The sequence below is a fragment of the Pelophylax lessonae genome, assembly GCF_965119305.1.
Source record: "Pelophylax lessonae genome assembly, chromosome: 1".
NCBI lineage: Eukaryota > Metazoa > Chordata > Amphibia > Anura > Ranidae > Pelophylax > Pelophylax lessonae.
In genome coordinates, this window is record NC_138768.1 from 382,143,340 (window position 1) to 382,167,076 (window position 23,737).

Sequence of the window (23,737 nt, forward strand, 5' to 3'; positions counted from 1 at the left end):
GAGCGGTACCCACGTTTTCGCTGGACCAGTGAGTACCATGCTACCCCTCTGTCTATTGCATTTTCTGTCGGGGGGAGTATGTGGGGACTCTGTTATGGGGATGGCAGTCTATGTGGAGTCTGTGATATCCCCCTCATGTCTGTCAGTATGTTTCCCGTGTGTCCCTTCACGGTCCCTGCGTGGGCGCTATAGCGGTTCTGCCGCAGCGGGGGGGGGGGGGGGGGGCTTGCTGGGGTCCCTGAGTCCCTTGTGATGCTTGTGCAACGTTTTGGGGTACAGACATGTTTGTGGGGGCCGCATCGGTGTAAAAACGCGGGCCGCTATTTCAGGTGTGGGCAGGCTGTTTGGCCTCGTGAGGGCAGCAGCCATTTTCTGCATGGCTTTGTCGCCCTTTCGGGCGCCATCTTTAGTGTGGACAATGTGTTTCCTCATGTGCTCGGCGGCCGTTTTCTCTGAGCCTCCCCATAGACTTACATTGGCAAACATTTTCTTGTGGCTCAGACCTATGTTCGGCCTCTAGTGGCGTGACATAATTTCCTCTTTCCAAGCACACAGATCGAGCTGGCAGTGTGGGTACAGTATAGACACACTTCTGGGGGCTTTTTTGATATTTTTTCTGGTTTATATCTCTGCTGCCAGTTATTATCTTTCAGTGCTTAGTAGCGCAGGCTGGTCACTCATTGCAGTGCATTGTGGTGGGAACCGCCGCTATCGCCGATTTAAAGGGCCAGCGCCATTTAATCTCTATGTGTTTCTGATGGAGTCCCAGGATAGCAAATTCCCCCCAGCTCTGGTGGAGGGTTCAGGTACTCCTGAATCCTCTGCAATAGTCTCACTTACTGCTGCACTTACGACTTTAGCGTCCAAAGTGGATCTGTTGATGTCTGAGCGAGCTTCTAAGAAAAGGCCCAGGCTTTCTCAATCTTCTGATTCGGAGCTAGATATGGTTGCCACGGACAGTGTACCCCCTGAGGGGTCTCAGTCCTCTGTCGGATGGGGGGGGGAGGAGGAGGTGGAGGATTCCCCCTCTGGGTCGGCCAGAGAACATGCAATGTCTGCGCTCATTAGCTCTGTTAAAGACACGCTACATTTAGAAGATGAGCCCCACCTGCCGGGTAAGCGGTCTTCCTTTGAGACCCGCAAAACCCATAAGTCGGTTCAGGTGTTTCCCTGTTCCGCTTAGTTTCACGAAACAGTGAACGAACATTAGCGCGATTTAAAGCGCAGTCTTGTGGTGCCTAAGCGGTTTCAGTACCGTTATCCCTTTGCGTCTCCGGTGGATTCGCGCTGGACTGTGGCCCCTAAGGTGGACCACACGGTGTCCAGGTTAAATAAAGCCACTCTGATGCCCGCGGAGGATTCTCCGGGGTTTTAAGGACCCCGGCGGATAGGCGGGTGGAGTCTCTTACCCGCCACTCCTATCTGGTGGCAGGTTCCTTGATGAAACCCGTGTTCGCCTCAGTAATGGTCTCTCAGGCTGTGGTGGACTGGACTAAGTTGCTAAGACGCACCCTTGTGGCTCATTCCGCCCCTCCTGCTACTCTGGAGATGGTGGACCAAGTTATTCAGGCTGTTTTATACCTGTGTGACGCGGCCTTGGATGAGGCCCCTTTTAGTCTCGCGCTTATCTGCAGTCGCAGTGACGATCCGTCGCATCGTGTGGTTGAAAAGCTGGTCGACCGACCAGTCTTCCAAGAAGACGGTGTCTGACATCCCTTATGCAGGGAATCGCCTTTTTGGGGACTCCCTGGACGAATTGGTGAAGGGGGTCATGGGGTAAAAGCACACTGCTGCCCCAGGTGTCCAGGGGCAAGTCTTTCTGCGGTAAGCGGGGCCCTTCCTTTAAACCTAACAAGGGGTCCTTTCGTGCCTTCAAGGCACAAGACAAGGGCAAATCCTTCAAGGCCTCTGGTGGCCAGAAGAAGCCTTGGGCGGGCAAGTCCAAAGCCGCCCACACTGGCATGGCGGCCCAGTCCACCTCGACCCGAAGGGGCGCCCTCTCCGTTTCAGGGGTGGAGGGACGTCTGCGCTGTTTTCCCGAACCTTGGCTGGCCAAGATTCAGGACAGATTGGTTCAGGAACTTATTCGGTCAGGGTACAAGATCGAAATTCGATCACGCCCAGCAGACAGATTCTTTCCCCGTTACTCGAATCTGTTCACGGTGCCAGGAAAGGAGGGCAAGGTGCGTCCAATTCTGGACCTACAGTTTCTGAACCGCTTCGTACGGGTTCAAAAGTTCTGCATGGAATCCCTCAGATCGGCGGTGGCCTCCCTGAATCCAGGAGATTTCCTGGATTCCATCGACCTTGAGGATGCGTATTTACACATCCCCATCTACGTAGGTCATCGGAGGTACCTCTGATTCGCAATTGCGGTGGAGCACTATCAGTTCTTGGCGTTGCCTTTCGATCTCGCTTCGGCTCCAGGGGTGTTTACCAAAGTGTTGGCTCCTGTCCTGGCCCTGTAGCGGGCGCAGGGGATTGCAATCCTTGGATATCTGGACGATCTCCTGTTAAGGTCGAGTTCCAATGCCACTCTGTTGCACAACCTGTCAACCACGGTTCAGATGCTCCAGGAGTTCAGGTGGACCATCGATTTTCAGTAGTCGACTTTGTCTCCTTCTGTTCGCCTCCCTTACCTGGGGATGGTTCTGAACTCCGCCCAGGCAAAAGTCTTCCTGCCGGAGGACAAATTCCGGACTCTGCAGAACGAGGTCAGGTCCCCCAGGGACAACGAGTCCTCATCGCTCAGGACCCGCATGCGGTCCCTGGGATTGATGGTGTCAGCCTTCGAGGTGATACCATTTGAGCAGTTCTACACACGATCTCTGCAAGCGGAGATTCTGGCCAGGTGGGACAGACGTCCTCATTCCTTGGAAAGGAGGATCTTTTGCCTCGTTTCCACTGAGCGGATCGGTTTGGGTCGGTTCGGTACGGTACGCTAATTTGAGTGTTTCCATTATGAAAGTGGCCCATACAACCGAACCAAACCGCACCATTCCTGGTCCTGCTTCAGATGTAGGGCCATAGGAAATGGTACGGTACGGTTAGGGCGGAGCTACTGGCGTCACACGATAGATTCCACTGATTGGCGGACAGGAAAACTTCAATGCTCACGTCAAATGAAAGAGCAAAACAAACCCCTTATTTGGTGTAAACCCCACATGGTCCCTGGTGGCCGGACTTGCAGTGGAAGCGCTCACCTGAATAGACCGGACCATTCTAACCCGTCCAAACTGTACCGACCCAAACCGTTCCGCTCAGTGGAAACGAGGCATTTAAGCCACCAAGTCTGAACGGATCTTCTGTGGTGGCTCCAGTCTCCAGCTCTGACGGAAGGGAAATCCTTACGGCAGTTGTTATGGACGGTGGTCACCACGGACGCCAGCCTGTCGGGCTGGGGTGGCGTTCTGGGCAATTTGTCTGCCCAGGGCACTTGGTCGGAGGAGGAATCCTCCCTACCGATAAATGTCTTGGAACTGCGAGCGATCAGACTATGTTTGCTCCGTTGGTCGGATCATCTTCGGGGCCGCCCTGTGCGTGTGCAGGCGGACAACGCAACTGCGGTGGCTTACATAAATCACCAAGGGGGCACCAGGAGTGTCCAGGCGGCCAAGGAAGTGGCCGAGATTCTGTCCTGGGCCGAGACGCAGGTCTCGGCGATTTCGGCAGTTCACATTCCAGGTGTGGAGAACTGGCAGGCCGACTATCTGAGCCGTCAGACCCTGGACCAGGGGGAGTGGTCGCTACACCTGGAGGTGTTTCAGATGCTGTGTGCGCGATGGGGATCCCCGGACGTGGATCTGTTCGCGTCTTGTCTAAACAATAAGGTAGGAAGGTTCGTGGCAAGAACACATGACCCTCTGGCAGATGCCTCGGACGTGTTGGTAGTGCCTTGGAATCGGTATCGCCTGATTTATGCCTCCCCCCCCCCCCCCCGAATCAGTTGTTGTCCAGGTTCCTTCGCAGGTTGGTCTCAGAACCGAGGTTGGTGAATCTAATGGCCCCGGACTGGCCGCGCCGGTCTTGGTACACCGACATCATGCAACTGGTCGTCGAGCCTCCCTGGCGGCTCCCGTTACGAGGCGATCTGCTGTCTCAGGGGCCGATCTTCCATCCTGCTTTACAGTCGCTGGCTTTAACGGCGTGGCTGTTGAAAGCCAGGTCTTGAGAGATCGGGGTCTCTCGTCGGCGGTCATTCCTACCCTACTCAAGGCTAGGAAGGCCTCGTCCGGTAAGATTTATAATCGTACCTGGAGGGCTTATTTCGCCTGGTGTGAATCGCAGGGTTTCTATCCTCGCTTGTTTTCGGTGTCGAGTGTGTTAGCCTTCCTGCAATCTGGTGTGGACCAGTGTCTTGCGCTGACCACTATTAAGGGTCAGTTATCTGCGCTGGCCATTCTTTTCCAGCGCCATTGGCGTCAAATTCCTTGATCCGCACCTTTATTCAAGGGATGCGTCATCTGACTCCCCCTAGGAGGGCGCCCTTGCCTCCTTGGAACTTGAATTTGGTTCTGTCCGTTTTGCAACGTCCTCCATTTGAGAACATCCGGAAGATTCCTCTGCCTGCGCTGTCACGTACGGTAGCCTTTCTGGTGGCGATCACTTCTGCTCGCAGGGTGTCGGAGTTGGCGGCCCTGTCTTGCCGCTCCCCCTACCTGGTTGTTCATAGGGATAAGGTGGTCTTGCGACCTCATCAATCTTTCCTTCCAAAGGTGGTGTCTGATTTTCATCTCAACAAGGACATTGTCTTGCCTTCGCTGTTTGCAAATCCTAAGCATCCTAAATAGTTTGCCTTGCATTCCTTGGATGTAGTCTGGGCAATCAGGGTGTACCTGTCGTCTACTGAATCCTTCAGAAAGTCGGATTCTCTTTTTGTCCTTCCTGAGGGACCTCGGAAGGGTATGGCTGCGTCTGCGGCAACCATTTCTAAATAGATAATACAGACGATTGTACAGGCTTATTCGCTTAGGGAACGGGTTCCGCCCTTCCCTGTCACGGCGCACCCTACCAGAGCGGTGAGTGTGTCTTGGGCCTTCCGCCATCAGGCGTCGGTGTCCCAGGTGTGCAAAGCGACGACCTGGTCGTCCGTGCACACCTTTACAAAATTTTACAAACTTGATGTTTTGGCATCGGCAGATGCCTCCTTTGGCCACAAAGTTCTGAGTGCGGCAGTGCCTTAGGGGAGACATGGCGTTTTTTCGCCTGTCCCCTCCTGTTGGAGTTTTTTACCACTTGGTTTTTTTGCTTTCCTGGGTTTGTTCGCTCCTGTTGAGCTTTCCTGTTACCCAGTGTTTTACCTTTCTGGTTCAGATAAGGTTCTTTTCTCTGACCTGGGTGCTGCATTGCCTTTTAGATGGTTACGTTTCCCACCCCTCATATCTACACTGCTTTTGGACATCCCAGTAGTGAAGACTGTATGAGTGGGCGGCGACTGTCAGAGGATGTGAGAGAAAATAGAATTTTTGTAAGAACTTACCGTAAAATTATTTTCTCTGAGTCCTCTGACAGTCGCCGCCACCCACCCCTCTTTTGGGGTTCATGGACTATCTACTTCTTGCTACCAAACTGAATTGGGAATGCTGCTAGTAGGGGGGTATTGGACCAGAGGGACAGCCCCCTGTAGGTGTGTCTATGCAAAGTTTTTGTGAATGTTTCTAACAAAATCTTCTGCCTAGCTCACTCCTGTGGATAAGACCAATACCCAGTAGTGAAGACTGTATGAGTGGGCGGCGACTGTCAGAGGACTCAGAGAAAATTTTTTTACGGTAAGTTCTTACAAAAATTCTATTTTTACAGCCAGCAGTTGGCTTGCATGTAAAAACAATCCTAGCGGATAATTGGCCGCTAGACTGCTTTTACAAGCAGAGGGAGGGGACAACCCCCCCCCATCCTGCCGCCTTCCGTGGTTTTTTTCTCTGGCTCTCCTGTCCCACCGGTTAACCCGAGAGTGCCGCCGGTGGTTCAATTATCTAACCATAGAGCTGATTGGAGAAGAGAATGGCTCCAATCATCTCTATGGCCTAAGATACTAGAAGCTACGAGCATTTCATGACTTCTGTTTCGCCAGAAATAAGCAGCGCCATTTTGGTGTGGTCAGATGCGTAAAGGTCAGAGGAGAAATCTAGCGTCTAAAAGACCCCAATTTAAAAAAAAGAGTCCCGATCACTACAGATTGCCATCATAGGGGATATTTAAATTCACTGTGATAACAATAAAAATGATTAAAAAAAAAAAATTAAAGGAAAGGTGTCAAAATAACATAAAAAAGCAAAAAAAAAAAAAAATCAAGCCCCCCTATCCCCCCGTGCTTGTGCGCAAAGGCGCACGAAAGCGTTGGTCTAGTGTCATATGTAAACCGCAATTGCATCATGCATGTGAGGTATTGCCGTAAACGCCAGGTCGAGGGCACTAATTCTTGCAGTAGACCTCCTCTATAAGTCTAAAGTGGTAACCTGTAAAGACTTTTAAAGGCTTTTAAAAACGTATGTAGTTTGTTGCCGCTGCACAGGCGTGCGCAGTTTTTAAAGCATGTCATGTTTGGTATCTATGTACTCGGCATAAGATCATCTTTTAAATTTGACCAAATAATTTGGAATTGTATAGTGTATGTATGCATTAAATTTAAAAAAAAAATGTTTTTTTCGCAGAAATTGCGTTTTAAAAATCTGTGCGCAAATACCATGTGACAAAAACATTTGCAACATCCACTATTTTGTTCTGTAGGGCCTCTGCTTTAAAGAAATATATAATGTTTGGGGGTTCAAAGTAATTTTCTAGTAAAAAAAAAAATTTTTGTCATGTAAACAAAAAGTCACAGGAAAGGCTTGGTTTTCAAGTGGTTAGAAGAGTGGGTGATGTATGGTTAAGATTGAGCATAAAATGCCAGGACAATTCAAACACCCCCCAAATGATCCCTTTTTAAAAAGTAGACACCCAAAGCTATTTGCTGAGAGGCATATTGAGTCCATGGAGTATTTTATATTTTGCCCTAAGATTTGGGAAGGTGACAATTTTTTTTTTTGTTTACACAAAGTGGTCACTAAATTATATATTGCTCACGCAAGCCATGGGTATATGTGAAATGACACCCCAAAATACATACTGCTGCTTCTCCTGAGTACTGCTGCTAGACTCCCAAAAAGTCTCACACATGTGGTATCCCTGTACTCAGGAGAAGCAGCAGAATGTATTTTGGGGTGTCATTCCACATATACCAATGACATGTGTGAGCAATTTATCTTTTAGTGACAACTTTGTGTTAAAAAAAAAAAAAAAATGTAATTTTCCCAAAACTTGTGACAAAATATAAAATATTCCATGGACTCACCATGCCTCTCATCAAAGAGCTTGGGGTGACTACTTTCCAAAATGGAGTAATTTGGGGGGGGGTTTGTGGTATCTTGACATTTCAGGGCCTCCTAAACCGTGATAGGTAGTGAGAAAATGCAATGAAAAATGTACACCCTTTGAAATTCTGAAGGTGGTGATTGGTTTTCGGGGGGCCCGTACACAGCTAGGCTCCCAAAAAGTCTCACACGTGGTATCCCTGTACTCAGGAGAAGCAGCAGAATATATTTTGGGGTGTAATTACACATATACCCATGGCATGCGTGAGCAAAATATAATTTCAATGACCACTTTGTTAGTCAATTTTTAAACCCCTGTGACAAAAAAATGAAATATTCAATGAGCTCAACATGCCATATATTAACATAAATTGAGTATATTGGATATTTTTTAAAAGACAAAGTTGAAAATTTCAGTTTTTTCTCAAAATGTTCGCTCTTTTTTTTTTTTTTAATATCGCAAAAAATAAAAAGCGCAGAGGTGATCAAATACCAAATGAAAGCTCTGTTTGTGGGGAAAAAAGTACCTAAATTTCATTTGGGTACAGCATTGCATGACCGCGGAATTGTCAGTTAAAGTCACGTAGTGCCAAGTTGAAAAAAGGGGCCTGGTCTTTGAGCAGCCAAATCCTCTGTGGTGTTACCCCCTGGTCTTTGAGCAGCCAAATCCTCCGTGGTGTTACCCTGAAGATATGAGATTCACAACAATTTTATCTCTAGTACATACAAAAATGGAAAATATTCATAGTTTAACTGCACACATATAGAGTATGATACTCGTATACAAACACAACAATACAGACACAAAGAGGACTAGCAATGTATACATTTAAGTGCTAGGAGGTGTCCTGATATTTACCAGTGGTTTAAGATGATATGGGGTCCCCTTCTCAGGTCCATGGCTCCTCGCTCTTCTCTGCTCACCTTGGAATAATATACCCCTCTATCCCATAGACTTGTATAGGGCTATTCTCATTGGTTCAGCTATCCTGCCCTGTCCCTCCCTCTGGGTGTATCACGTTCAGGATTGGACAACTTCCTCCTCGCCTAGCTTAGCATAATTCAGCCCCTTGCTAACCCCTCCTCTCTGTTGGAAGGAGAATTTAATTATACTTGTTGATTTGCTCTGAAATTGAAATTTTAGATATGCAAGGTCATATCCAGGGCAAATTGTCCAACCCTCAACAAATGGTCAATCTTCATTGCATATCTTAATGAGAGTGCCTTTGATATGGAGGCAGAATTTAAGGAAGGACATGACATGGTCTATTAACACCATTGCCTTGGCCCCAGGATGTCTTGCTAACAGGAACTTAATTACAAAGTGGTACTATTTTGCATATCCATATGTTTTCCAGTTGTAAATAGCAGGTCACCTCCTTGGTAGCAAAAAGCTCGTACTTCAAACGGACTTATGCTTTTATGTGTTTAAATGTAAATAGCAGGTGCCCCCTGGTAGCTTAGGCATACATTTCAAACTGATTTGTTAACTGATTTGTTAATTAAACGGATTTGTTAATTGATTACTACTGCTGGTCAGACTGGATTACACAACTTACAAATCTACAATCATATATCAAATATGTGTTTGAAATCAAAACTTTGTACATTTATATTTACATCCATCTATTTACAATTACTATAGGGGATTACACATAAACGCCTCATAAGGCAACAGGGGCTTAAGTGGTTAAAGAAAAGCACTAACCAGAGCGACATGCCTTCCACTACTTTCATGGTTGGCACAACAAAGATTTGTAATTATATATCGGCTGTTGGGTCCTTAAGCATCACCATATTCCTTTATTAAAGTCATGACATTTTATTCACATTTGGAAAAAAGAAAGATGCCTCTGATGGTACAATAACCAATAAAATTTGCCTTTATAATAATGAAAAACCACTCACAAAATAATGCACCTAAAACGCTTCTCACTCAAATAGCTAGAAATGGTGTCAGGTATAGATCAGTATTGGTAGCTCTCACCACCTCTGGGACCGTGTTTCCATGGCACTTTCAGTTCCGGTCCTGATGGTGCGTTGCTTCGTATTTGGGTTTCGTCACATCTGACTTTGTCACTTCACATACCCTCCTTCTCTAAAAGTTAACACTTTACCTGCAATGACCAATTATGATCTACACCAACCCATGCTGCCATACAAAGTAGCATTCACTCATGGCAAATATCCACCTTTATGTTTAACCCCTGTTGTGCCAAATAGAATAACAAATCACAACGGGTGTTACACAGTGTATTACACTTTGGCACGCACACAACTTGTATACGCGATATTCATATATTAAATAATCTTAATAAATGAGTGACTTTCTTTAGGGGAGAGGGATCTTTTAAAGAGGAGCTCCAGGCTCCCCCCCCCAAAAAAATTAAGTCAGTAGCTAAAGGTGGGCTCATAAGTTTACATACCCTGGTAGAGTTTGATTTCTTGGCCATTTTTCAGAGATTATGAATGATAACACAAAAACTTTTCTTTTACGCATAGTTAGTGTTTGGCTGAAGCCATTTAAAGCGGAGTTCCGGCCTCGGGGGTCAATTTGAGCTAAAAATACCCCTGGGACAGTCAGGGCTAGTACATTCCATAATGGATAGCCTCTGAACTGTCCCGGGTCGCACTTACCTGTAAGAAGAAATACTTGGCTTGAAAATTTCTTCTCCAGAACTGCCATCTCAGGTGTGGGCAGCTGAAGCTGCAGTGTCCCTCTTCGTCTCCTCTTCCGTGACGTCGGAGTCCCACAATGCACTGCACCGGCCCCGCTCGTCACTTCCGGTGCAGGCGTGCCATCCCTGCACAGCTTCTGGGCATGCCCAGAAGCGTTTTAGCAGTGAATGCCGCGCCTGCACCGGAAGTGACGAGCGGGGCCGGTGCAGGCACATTGATTCCTGGAAGCGATGCCATTCAGCTCGCAGGAATCATCGCAAACCGGAAGTGACGGCGCGGGCTGCGCCTGCAGAGGGAGGAAGTGGAAGGAAGGTGAGTATATTTTCTTCTATAAGGTAAGTGACCAAAAAAAAAAATCGCCAGTATCTATTTCTTTTTCAGGTTCCCCTTAGCAAGCGGATGGCCCAAAATCGATTTTTGAGGCCGGGAACTCTGTTTTAATATAATTTAACTGTGTTTACTCTTTTTAAATCATAATGACAACAGAAACTACCCAAATTACCCTGATCAAAAGTTTACCTACCCCAGTTCTTAAAACCATGTATTGCCCCCTTTAACATCAATGACCGCTTAAAAGTCTTTTGTGGTATTTGTAGATGAGGCTCTTTATCTTCTCCGATGGTAAAGCTGCCCATTCTTCTTGGCAAAAAGCCTCCAGTTCCTGTAAATTCTTGGGCTGTCTTGCATGAACTGCACGTTTGAGATCTCCCCAGAGTGGTTCAATGATATTGAGGTCAGGAGACTGAGGTGGCCATTCCAGAACCTTCACTTTATTCTGCTGTAACCAATGACAGGTCGACTTGGCCTTGTGTTTAGGATCATTGTCATGTTGGAATGTCCAAGTACGGCCCATGCACAGCTTCCGGGCTGATGATTGGAAATTTTCCTCCAGTTGTTTTTGAGAACATACTGCATTCATCTTGCTATCAATTCTGACCAAATTACCTTTATCTTCTTGCAGCTTTGAGAGAGGTTCCTTTTCTAATTTGTTCCTGATTCAAATAAATATTTCTGTCAAAACCAGGTACCCACTCCCCACCAAAAAGTGCCAAAATGTGGCAAGGGGGGGAGGGTGCTAACAAGCGGAGCTTCTCCTTTTGGGTGGAGCTCTGCTTGAGCGCGGATGGTGTTTTCTGGATGAAGTTCTTTTTTGGAAAGATTTGGAGCTCTATTTTCTACACTTTCTATGGTGGACTTTATATATAAAAAGGCTGTTTTTGTTTTTTGCTTTTTTTTTTTTTTTAAATATAAATTTGCTTGCACTTTTAATTAGTTTGTCTCATAGTGCTACTGTGAAATGAACACTTTTCACTTGGATGTGTTGATTTTATGAATTAAGAAGGTGGCAGCAGTGATATGTATTTACCATGATCACTTTTGTGTAATTTTTGTGATTGCTCTAAATGGGTTTTTTTGCTCTTTTAGATGGATCGTTTTTTGATAACCTGACAGTGCCAGGAGTTTAAGGTGTCATAAACTTGAATATATACAGTACCTAAGAAAAGTATTCATACCCCTTGAAATTTTCCACATTTTTTCATGTTACTACCAAAAATGTAAATGTATTTTATTGGGTTTTTATGTGATAAACCAACACAAGGTGGCACATAATTGTGAAGTGAAAGAAAAATGATAAATGGTTTTCAAATTTTTTTTACAAATATCTGAAAAGTGTGGTGTGCATTTGTATTCAGCCCCCCTGAGTCAATCCTTTTATAGAACCACGTTTCCCTGCAATTACATTTTAAACTTTTTTTGGGTATATGTCAACCAGGTTTGAACATCTAGAGCGTGAAATTTTTGCCCATTCTTCTTTGCAAAATAGCTCAAGCTCTGTCAGATTGCATGGATTGCCACAGATTCTCATTTGGATTTAGTTCGAACACATGAATATGCTTTGATCTAAACCATTTCATTGTAGCTCTGGCTGTATGTTTAGGGTCGTTGTCCTGCTAGAAGGTGAACCTCCGCCCCAGTCAAGTTTTTTTGCAGACTCAAACAGGTTTTCGTCTAAAATTGCAGTGTTCTTTTTCCACCACATATTTTGCCTTTAGGCCAAAAAGTTCAATTTTGCATCATCTGACCAGAGCACCTTCTTCCACATGTTTGCTGTCTCTCCCACATAGCTTCTCTCAAACTGCAAACAGGATTTCTTTCAACAATGGCTTTCTTCTTGCGACTTTCATAAAGGCCAGATTTGTGGAGTGCACGACTGATAGTTGTCCTGTGGACAGATTCTCCCACCTGAGCTGTGGATCTCTGCAGCTCCTCCAGTTATTATGGACCTCTTGGCTGCTTCTCTGATTAATGCTCTACTTGCCCGGCCTGTCAGTTTAGGTGGACGGCCATGTCTTGGTAGGTTTACAGTTGTGCCATGCTCTTTACATTTTTGGATGATGGATTGAACAGTGCTCCTTGAGATGTTCAAAGCTTGGGATGTTTTTTTTTTATAACCTAGCCCTGCTTTAAACTTCACAACTTTATCCCTGACCTGTCTGGTGTGTTCCTTGGTCTTCATAATCCTGTTTGTTCACTAAGGTTCTCTAACAAACCCCTGAGGGCTTTACAGAACAGCTGTATTTATACTGAGATTAAATTACACATGGACTCTGATTAGGTGACTTCTAAAAGCACTCGGTTCCACTAGATTTTAGTTATGGGTATTTTAGTTATGGGTATAAGAGTAAAGGGGACTGAATACAAATGCATGCCACACTTTTCAGATGTTTATTTGTAAAAAAAATTTAAAACCAGTTATTTTCCTTCCACTTTCCAATTATGTGCCACTTTGTGTTGGTCTATCACATAAAATCCCAATAAAATACATTTATGTTTTTGGTTTTAACATGACAAAATGTGGAAAATTTCAAGGGAATATGAATACTTTTTCAAGACACTGTAGCTAGGCTCTTTTCACATTCTGGCCCTTTTTCATCTGTCTGTTAATGGATAAAAAATGGACAGCAATTTTGTTCCTATGGGCAAATGGATGTAAACAGATGATCTGTTTACATCATTTTAAATTCAAATCTTTTCAGGTCCGTTTTCTGTAACAGAACAAGTTGGCGAGGGGGCAGCTAAAATTTTTTTCCTATTTATTTTATTTTAACTTTATCACAGGTTTAAAAAAAAAAAAAAAATCTGATCACGTTTATTGCTGTCACAAGCAATGTAAACATCCCTTGTGACAGCAATATGCAGTGACAGGTACTCTTATGGAGGGATCGAGGGTCTAAAAGACCCTCGACCCCTCGACTACACTTCCATGTATTCAAAACGCCGCAAATGTCATTCTTGAATACACTCGGTTTTTAAATTTGCCGCCTTTAGCAGCAGAGTAACCTGGACGTGACGTCATGGACGCCGCCTCCGGGTTACGTCATCGGAGACCCGATCGAAGCAGACTCCATCCAGCCGGTGGGACGGGAGACCCGGGCAAAGCCGCGGAAGGCGGCGGGAGGGGGGTGGAACGTCCCCTCCCGCTCGCCAAGGTAAAGACTGAGCGGCTCTGGAGCTGCATCGATCATTACCGCCGGAAAGCCGACCGCCGGCTCTAAACAACGGTACTGGGGTGATGCCTCTAGCTAGAAGCATCACCCCGGTATAACACCGCAAAATCAGCCGACGTAGCCCTACGTCACTTTGCGGTAAGTGGTTAACGTAATCTTTTCACTAAAATGCCATTTTAGCTTTAATCCCATTTTAGTCATGGTATTTTAGTTGACTAAAATCTCCAGTACTTTTTAGTCTAATAAAATCATATTAAGTCAACTAAAATTGAATGTGTTGAGTTAAATTGTAATGCATTATTTATGCATTTGTATAGCATTTCCAAATCTAATATCATGTTCATATTTGTGGTATTAAGATTTGAATTAACTCGCAGATACAGATTTAGCCACTCTGGATGGCCTGAGGAGGCCTGCAATGCTGCACAGTGCTCTGAGGAGGCCTTTAACGCTGCAGAATGCTCTGGACGGTGGTCTGAGGAGGCCTGTGAAGCAGCAGAGTGCTGGATGGCGGTCTCAGGTCTGAGGGATGGTCTGTAATGCACAGTGCCCTGGATGCCAGTGGTCAGAGGAGGTCTTTAATAATGCACATACAGTGCTCTTGACGGACGGTGGTCTGGGTGGGAGCTGAAGACCTGCTGTAATTGTAATGTACTCTAGTACTACACATTCACAGTCTGCCCTATGCTCTGGATGTGGCGGTCGTCTCGGGAGTGGGACAGTTTGATCGGGTCTCGGGAGGCCTGCCTGTAATGCACAGTGCTGCTCTGGTCTCTGGCAGTCGTCATGGACGTTGCACAGTATTGCTTCAAGTCGCTTGCTTGCTGGGAGCGGAAGCAGGTGGAGCTCCTTGAGAACAGGAAGTTAGTTCACTAGGATAAACGTCCCTTCCTCACATTTCCGTCCCGTTTTTGTTTGTTAACAAAAGCGGATTCGATTTTTGTCTTAGATTTTCGCCAGGGGAGGAAAATGCGCTGTATTTTTGTTTTAGTTTTTGTCACTGTAAAAATGCCGTTGACAAAATTAACACTGGCAATTATCTGTTTATCTATTCATAGATCCGGTTTCATTTATAGAAGCTGTAAGTTGGCTTCTAGGAATTCAACAGCTGGGCGGAAAGGGTGGGCAAAGTTTTTTTTTCTTACCTTGAGTTTCTGATCACCTTCAGCGAAAACTTTCTAGTTTTGGCTAAACTAGGGAAGGGTTAGTACCTGTATCTATTGCTGCTTGATATTCTTATTTTTTTTAAATAATAAAGCTTGGTCTTTTACATCCAGTAGATAAGGCATATTTTCACCCTCATGGGCAGCTGTATAATGCACAAATTGAATCATGGTTTTATACAATTTCTCCCAAATTGGACAGTTTTTTTTGGTCCAGTAAAAAGGTAACTGTATGCATTTTCTCCTTGGGGAGTGGGGTAAGAGAATTCTTGGATCAAATAATTACCATACAATTTTTTTTGAAAATAGAACTGTAGATGCCATTAGGTGTACAAATAGCATCCAATCTATTTTTATATTCCATTATTGTTTACCATTACAGCTTCATGTGAATGGGATTTACGCGGATTAACCTTTTCTACCATAACAAACCCTTTCCTTTAATGAAAGTAAACTTGTCTTTTCTTCCATACAAAACCGATATCCCTCTCTCCTTTGTATAGACCTTGGAATAAGAAGCTATTTTTGTAACACCTTTTTATTGCACATATACACGCACACACATTTTATATAGATTTCAAGGTTTTACTTGCATTTGCTTGGCTTTGAGCGTTGCTGTTTAATTAACTGTTAGTTGTTACCAATCTTATCTTAGGTCTGCATTCCATTTAATGCTTACAGGCAATACTACTATATCAGCAAAGGTGTTTATCAACCAACATTAAACATTGTTTGCAATTTATAGTGTAGTTTTGTTAAGAAAAAATAAAAATCTTTCTGTTATGTCCATTACAAATTATTTTTTCAAGCTTTCTTTCACATATCTGCAGCTAACATATAAAGTATAAGCTTGCTGTGCTAGTGTTACTATAAGCACAGTTTTAGCCCCAAAATTGTAGCTCCCCCTTAAGTGCAGGACGATGATCAGTGATGCCTGAAATATTTTCAGTGTTATGTGGGATTTAAGTGGTTCTAAAGCCTCACATATTTTTACATTATTTATATCCATTAGCTACATTAAGCATAAATCTGTCTTTTATTAAAACATTCTGCCATACATCCTGTTTTACTCTGTGTTATGGGCTGCATCCTCAGCAATCCTTGCTTTGGATTCAAAGAACTTCTGGCCTGAGGATTTCGCTCCCGTGCACCACGTAATGCAGCTTTCGGGATTACATTTCCCAGCAGGCTTTGTACTATTGCACATATGCGTTTCCCATTCATAAACAAACCTGACGTGAGGTCGATCACAGCAGCTCCTCTGTCAGCCGAGGAAAGCAAGCCTCTCAGGCGTGTCTACTCCCCACTTCTCTTCTTGATCGCTTTGGCAAACTGCACTGCTACTGGGAAAATGGTTTCTGACTGCTAAAACAAAAGTTGAATTGTTTGGGAAGAATACTCAGCACTATGTATGGGACAAAAAGGGCTCAACTTAAAACATCATCCCAGTGGTTAGGTGTGGTGGGGGGAACATCATGATATGAGTTTGTTTTGCTGCCTTTAGAATCAGGACCACTTGCCATCATTGAGGGGAAAATTAATTCCCAAGTTTACCAAATTATCTAACAGGAGAATATCAGGGTGGCTGTCCACCAGCTGAAGTTTAGTAGAAGTTGGGTGATGCAGCAGGACAATGACCCTAAGGGTTAAATTAAATCCACCACAGACTGGATTCAGAAAAAGAAAACGTGCCACTCAGAGCCCAGATCTTAACCCCATAGAGATGCTGTGGAATGACAACAGAACGTTCAAACCAGACAGCCTACAAATGTGTCTGAGCTGAAACAGCTTTGTAAATTGAAATGACCAAAAATTCCTCCTGAATGTTGTGCAGGTCTGATCCAGAGCTACCAAAAGCACTTGCTTGAAGGTATTGCTGCCAAAGAAGGTTCAACCAGATATTAACTCCAAGGGTTCAATTACTTTTTCCGCTAGCACTGTCAATGTTTAAGATGTGTGTGTTCAATAAATAGATTAATGTCTATTGTTGTGATGTAGATGAGGATTAGATGACATTTTATGGCAAATTACTGCAGAAAGCCAGTTAATTCCAAGGGGTTCACATGCTTTTTCTTGCCACTGTATTAGCACAGTGCAGTATCTTTTACAACAATAATCCATAAACTTTGTTGGTAAGTAAAATTTCTTTCAGAAAAATCCTATATAAATGATTCCAATAAAAGGCTCCCCAGGTAAAGAGGACTCAATGTCTTAGAGTCAAAATAAGCATCCTACATAGGCTGCTTCACATGACTGGGTACTCTCTACCAGACCTTCCGCATCCACACAATGAACTCCTTCACTCTACTTCAGACCAGGTGAATTCCCAGATATACTTGCACTTATATTGGAACAAAAAGGACTCTCGTGGTGTAGCATATTTAATATATATATATATATATATATATATATATATATATATATATATATATATATATATATATATACATATATTGGCCAAAACATTCTCTAATGGGGTTCAATAAATCAACCCTATTATCTCTTTATCTCACGCTAAACAAATTAAGTTTTTAGAATAAATTGTGTAGCAAAAATCTGGCCGTACAATATGTGGAAGTTTTGTAGAATTAAATGCATAATCATTTGAAGTTTTGTGATCAAGTGTGCTTATTTTGTTTATTTTTTTTCTGTCTCAAGGTATTCCATACCACCGGAGCAAGGAAAAAGACTGGAAAGACTGGCGCAAGGTAAGTGTGCTCAAAAAGTATTCAAATCTTTGATCATTTTTTTCTACCTGGTTTGGCTCACTGAAATTGTAATAATTTTTATTTTTTAAGAAAAACAAGCATGCTTCAATATAGAGATCTACATAATATTGCAATGTGTAGATTTAATTGCCATGTCATCGACATATTGCTTTTCAATGTTAACCAGTTGCGGGCCCTGGATGTGTGCCACACATGTCCAAAAAAAAAATAGATTTACTCTGTGTGTGTGTGTGTGTGTGTGTGTGTTACACCCAGTGTTCTTGCTTTGCTTCCCCCTACAGTTTCCAAAATGACAGTCAGCGGTTGCTGTGTAAACACAGCATCTCTATAAGCTGCTGCTGTCAAAAAAACACTGTTTTACACAATGTACTCATTTACAGCTCCCCGGTATGTTACCCTATGTGTCCATGCACACATAGGCTTTTATCTGAGTTTTTTTGGCAGAGGCGTTTTCTGGTAGGAACCCCCCCTCCGAACTAGTGGGTTTGAAGAGCTGTTTATCAGCTGAAAAATGCAGCTGTTTTAAACAATTAGCTTTTGTGGCAGTATAGTTTTGCTAAAAATGCTGCTAAAAGCGGCAAATCTCTCATTTTTAACATGGAATTCTACAGCTAAAGCTGCTGATATTTTTATAATGTCCAGTGTGCATGAGGCCTTCTCAACAGTGCTTAGACTGGTGATAGAGGAACAAAGTAACATTGTTTTCTTTTGTATCTACTCAAAGGGATGAGCCTTGATGTGCATTTAATGTCCGTTAGCTACATGACCAAAAAAATTGTTACAAAATTGAAAAAAACCTATTAAACTATCTTCCTCTTTAGTTCATTGATGGACACAGCTCCAGAATCTTCTTGACCATTGGGTTATGCTGCCCTCTGCAGGGGTAGGACACTAGGCAGGAAAAAGCTTTACCACTCTTATGGGGCAGTCCCAGGGGGTATACTTCCTCTTCCTGCTATAGGCATTCAGTTCTTTTTTCTGCCTAATCGGGAGTTAGGACCTAGTGCCTTGCAGTGATCTCTGGTCCTAGCATTTTTGTCCTTTTTTTTTTCTTTTTTTTTTTTTTAAATGGATGTTTTTCCTTTTTTGTTTTTCTGTTCCTGTGAGAACTGCAGTCAACTGCTGGACTAGGCGACGGACTGGATATTCTAGATCCTTATGGTCTCCCCAGTCCGGTCAGTGAGCACCACCTGACCTCAGCTCCGCTCCAGGTTGGCCGTGACATAGCTCCACTTGACAGGGGCTGGCCAGCGAGTTGTCACCTGCTCCGATCCTGGACCACAAGGCCTTGTGTGGGTTCCGAAATTTCGGATGGAGTCCATTCGTATGGTAGTAGCATCCCTTCATCAAGGGGATTTTCTGCCCTCTATCGACATCAAGGATGCTTATCTTCATATCCCAATATATGTCGGGCGTTTCCTTCGCTTTGCCATGAGCCAGGAACACTACCAATTTGTGGCATTACCCTTTGGTCTCGCCTCGGCTCCTCGAGTGTTCACAAAAGTTTTGGCCCCGGTGTTAGTGCTGCTACGGCAGAAGGGGTTTGCGATACTAGGGTACCTGGATGATCTCCTTCTGTGAGCAGAGTCTACAAATGCCTTAAAAGACAATCTAGACATTTCGGTGCAAACTTTGCAAGAGTTTGGATGGAAACTGAATTTCCAAAAATCTGCTCTTGTCCCGTCCACCAAACTGGACTGCCTGGGCTTGACCATGGACTCAGCCCGGGTGTTTCTTCCGGAGGGAAAACTCCAGAAGTTGCAGGATGCGATTCAGCTCCTATGGTCCAACTGGCGATCATCTCTCAGGACTTGCATGCAAGTGTTGGGCCCGATAGTCTCCACTTTCGAGGCAGTTCCGTTTTCTCAGTTCCATACCAAATCTCTGCAAAAGGCAGTTCTTGCCAAATGGAACAAGAATCCACAGTCTCTAGAAAATGTGATCCTGTTGAGCTGGGGTACGTGAGGGTCCCTTATGTGATGGCTTGGCTCTCCGGCGCTTTGACAGTGAAAATCCTTTCTTCCCCTGTACTGGACGGTGGCCAGCACGAATGCCAGCCTGTCCGGGTGGGAAGGTGTCTTGGGCATGAATTGTGTTCAGGAGGTTTGGTCTCTGAAGAAGTCCAGCCTGCCAATCAATATCCTGGAAACTTGGACGATCAGGCTTTGCCTGACCTATTGGGATGGATCGTCTGAAGGGGTGCCCGGTAAGGATTCAGTCGGACAATGCCACGGCCATGGCATATATCAATCATCAACAAGTGTCCTAGCGGCCCAGGAAGTAGCTTGCATTCTAAGGTGGGCAGTACGCCTCAGTCAGCAGATGTTGGATCAGGGATGGTCTCTCCATCCGGAGGTGTTTCATCAACTGTGTCTCCGGTGTGGGAATCCCGATGTGGACTTGTTGACCTCTTGTCTCAACAGGAAGGTGCAGAGGTTCGTAGCAAGGTCTCAGGATCCTCTGGCCGATGCCACAGATGCTTTGGTGGCCCCTTGGGGCCAGTATCATCTGATATACACATTTCCTCCGATAACTCTTCTGCCGAGATTCCTGCGAAGAATCGAGGCAGAAGGGATTCCAGTCATCCTAGTGGCCCAGGACTCACCTCATAGGTCTTGGTATGGCTGGTCGCCGATGTCCCTCGGAGACCTACTCTCAGAGAAGATCTTTTAGCTTAAGGGCCAATCTTCCACCCTGCTTTACAGTCGCTGGCTTGAACGACGTGGCTATTGAAAGCCAGGTGCCGAGGGATAAAGGGGTGTCTGAATTAGTGATTCCTATGCTGTTAAAAGACCGAAAATGTACTTCTAGGAAATTTTATCATTGAGTCTCAAGGGCGTAAATTGCTTGGTGTGCATCTGGGGGGGTTTACCCTCGATCCTTTTCCGTGTCTCGTTTCTTGGAGTTTCTCCAAAGAGTTGTAGATCAGCGTTTCGCCTTGAGTACCATCAAAGGCCAGATTTCAGCCCTGGCGATTTTCTTTCAGGGCCCGTTGGCCACGAATTCCTTGGTTCACACCTTTGTTCAGGGGGTCCGCCACCTGGCTTCCCCAGTGAGGTCTTCGTTACCCACGTGGGACCTTAATTGGGTGCTGTCGTTTTTCAGAAACCGCGGTTTGAAAATATTTGCGAGCTTCCTATGATTACTTTGTCACAGAAGGTAGCTTTCTTGGTGGCTATTACTTCTGTGCGCATGGTGTCTGAGTTGCCTGCATTGTCTCGTCTTTCACCTTACCTGGTGGTTCACAGAGACAAAGTGGTGCTTCCTCCCTTCCAATCGTTCCTCTTCAAGGTCGTCTCTGGTTTGCATTTAAATTAAATCATTGTGTTGCCTTCCTTGTGTCCTAAGCCTAAGCACCCAAAAGAGACTGCCTTGCAATCTTGGATGTGGTTCGGGCAATCAGGGTGTAACTGGCGGCGACTGAGTCATTCCGAAAATTGGATTCCCAATTTGTCCTTGCAAATGGACCCCGTAAGTGAATGGCCGTATCTGGTTCGACCATTACAGATGGATCAGGCAGACAGTGGTTCAGGCCTACTCTATTAAGTCAGGATCCTCCTTTCCCTGTTAGGCGCATTCTATGAGGGTGCTTAGTGCCTCTTGGGCCTTCTGTGGTCAGGCATCAGTGGCACAGGTTTGCAAGGTCCGTGCACACTTTCACTAAATTTTAGAAGGTGGATGTGTTGGCATCTGCAGATGCTGCCTTTGGCCGCAAGGTTTTGTAGGCTGCTGTCAGAGTATTAGTCCTCTTTGAGGGTGTATTTTTTTTGTCAGGTGCGCCCCAGTTGTTCCTGGTTGAACTCCTGTCTTTAGCTTGTTGGTTACGTTTAGCCTTTGGGAAGTGTTTTTATTGCTGTGTTCTTCCCACCCCTTATGTTGACACTGCTTTGGGACGTCCCAAGGGTCAAGAAGATATGGAGCTGTGTCCATCGATGAACGAAAGAGAAAACTGGAATTTTGTCTTACAGTAAAATCCTTTTCTCTGATGTTCATTGCCGGACACTGCACCGGCCCCTCTATTGAGTTGTTATATATTCTTTTGACACTGCTTTTTACAAAACTGAAGACCTGAAGCAGGAAGTGAGAGTATACCCCCTGGGACTGCCCTATAGGCATAGTCAAACTTTTTTCCACCTAGTGTCCTACTCCTGTAGGGGGCAGCATAAACCCAAGGGTCAAGAAGATATGGAGCTGTGTCCTTCAATGAACATCAGAGAAAAGGATTTTACGGTAAGACAAAAATTCAGTTTTTATCTACATCAATTCTATTTTTTTTTTTTTTTTAACTTGCACTGATCACATTAGAAAGTGTTTTTGTAGTACTTCAAGTGAATGTAAACACCATTCACGAAATTTGTGGGCACATATATTTGTAGTGGTTACTTATCTCTCTCCAAAGCCCTAAGTCCCTTGTCTTTCTGCTGCTCCGTTCCTCTGTAAGGGGTTAGAAATTCCGTGTTTATGGAAATAGTTTGTGGCTGCAGCCTATCTCAAAATATAGTCTGAAAGACTATATTCAAAAATATATAGGGATAGTGAGGTGGGTGGCGCTGCCTAAAAGCGTTGGGGTTTATTTGCAGTGGTATTGAACGAGTATCTGACACCACAGAAAAAATATTATAGATGGTTGTATAGCAAAAACAGTTGGCAATAAGTTAAACCGTAGCAATCAATAATATAGCGAGTGTATAAAGTGCAGTAAAGTGGTAGTGGTGGTGATAATGATATATATATATATATATATATATATATATATATATATATATATATATATATATATATATATATATATATAAACTACTGTTATAAAAATAAAGTGCTTGGTGAACGACAAGTGACAAATATAAGTACAGTAATATCCAGAAAATAAATAAGTTAAATGTGTAAATGTAAATGTTGATGCGGTGAAAAGTACAAAGTGACTCAGTGCTAAGGGGATCCAATTACTCAGTTGGCATTAATAAATTAAATCAAATAAATGTAATAATAACTAAAAGTGATCCAGTGCAATCTCTCATAAAAATTATCAATATAGATCAATAGGTGGAAACTGTGATTATAAATTTGTAAAAAATAAAATATATAAAAAATGTTGTCCATAAAGTGATCAATTGGTGAATGAAGCTTCAAAAAAACTTGATGGGTGACTTTCGAGGTGATCCAGGTATTGTGTGCCGGGTGAGGAAACCAGTGCTCCCCTTTCAATATCTCCCGCACTCACCAGAGCTCAGCACCCCTACAGGGGTATTCAGCATGAAGTGAATGAGGTTATCCCTCAGCCAGGTAGATTCTGCGTGCCGATCTCCTCAAAGGTTATTCTTGGATCAACTCTCCCATAAGTATAATATATTCAGTATAAACGATATATCCTCATATATATTTCACATCCATCAGTTGTGTAGGCAGATTCCAGGTTCTATATAAGAAGAGCCTCATATGGTGAAGTACTGTATAAACTCACTTCTTTATTAGGTAAAAAGTATGGTACTCACATTTAAAAGCAGGTAAACGGATATTCAATGTAATATCGTTCCAGCGACCGGATCTGCGTTCCACTGGAGCGGAAATGACAATCTACGTGTTTCGTCACCATTGACTTCATCAGGAGCAGCGTTCATGAACACCATTCATGAAATTTGTGGGCACATATATTTGTAGTGGTTACTTATCTTTCTCCAAAGCCTTAAGTCCCTTGTCTTTCTGCTGCTCCGTTCCTCTGTCATCAGCATGATAACTTCTGACAAGTTCTCTGACACAGGAGATAAAAGCAGCTGGAAAATTGTGTCAGGGTAGGTGCATAGAGATAGATGAGCAGAGAACTGGTCTATTCACAGCACAATTATGGGTGTTTCTTCCTTTTTCCTTCCTCTGCTTATGTGTGTGGGGGGTGCGTTTCCTCCAATCAACTGTCACACACTATATGCCAAGAGAGCACACCCAGTGCTGGAACAGGAAGAAGAAATTCTTACACAATGTTCACTTTCTAAACGATATAGAAGCTGAAGACAGCAGATATACAAATACAACTTATGTAGGAAGATTTGTTTCATCTCTCTATTTATCATCTGAGGCTGTTCACTTCACTGCGTATATGTGAGGGTTTACATCCACTTTAAGTAATGGAGAAGTTCTTGCTACATAAATCTGCTCACAGCAGAGATGTAAAGATTGCTCTGGTGCAAAAGGTGTGCAGCTGTAAGAGCTAAACTGATTTTCTATTTTAATTTTGTGTACAAAAAGTGAACACACAAAGTCCTATAACTGACTCCAGTATTACTTATAATTCCACAGTTACCTGAAGTTCTGAC

General features: G+C 44.0%; 1 protein-coding gene across 1 annotated transcript in view; it reads left to right on the top strand.

Annotated features, from left to right (window-relative positions):
- KDM4C (lysine demethylase 4C) overlaps window positions 1-23,737 on the top strand; it is a gene marked incomplete at its 5' end in the record, with an annotated part of 705,351 nt that overhangs the window by 94,370 nt on the left and 587,244 nt on the right. Inside the window, one exon of the mRNA XM_082265152.1 lies at window positions 17,359-17,408. Within this exon, the coding sequence (XP_082121278.1) occupies window positions 17,359-17,408 (50 nt within the window). The remainder of the gene's footprint in view (window positions 1-17,358; window positions 17,409-23,737) is intronic.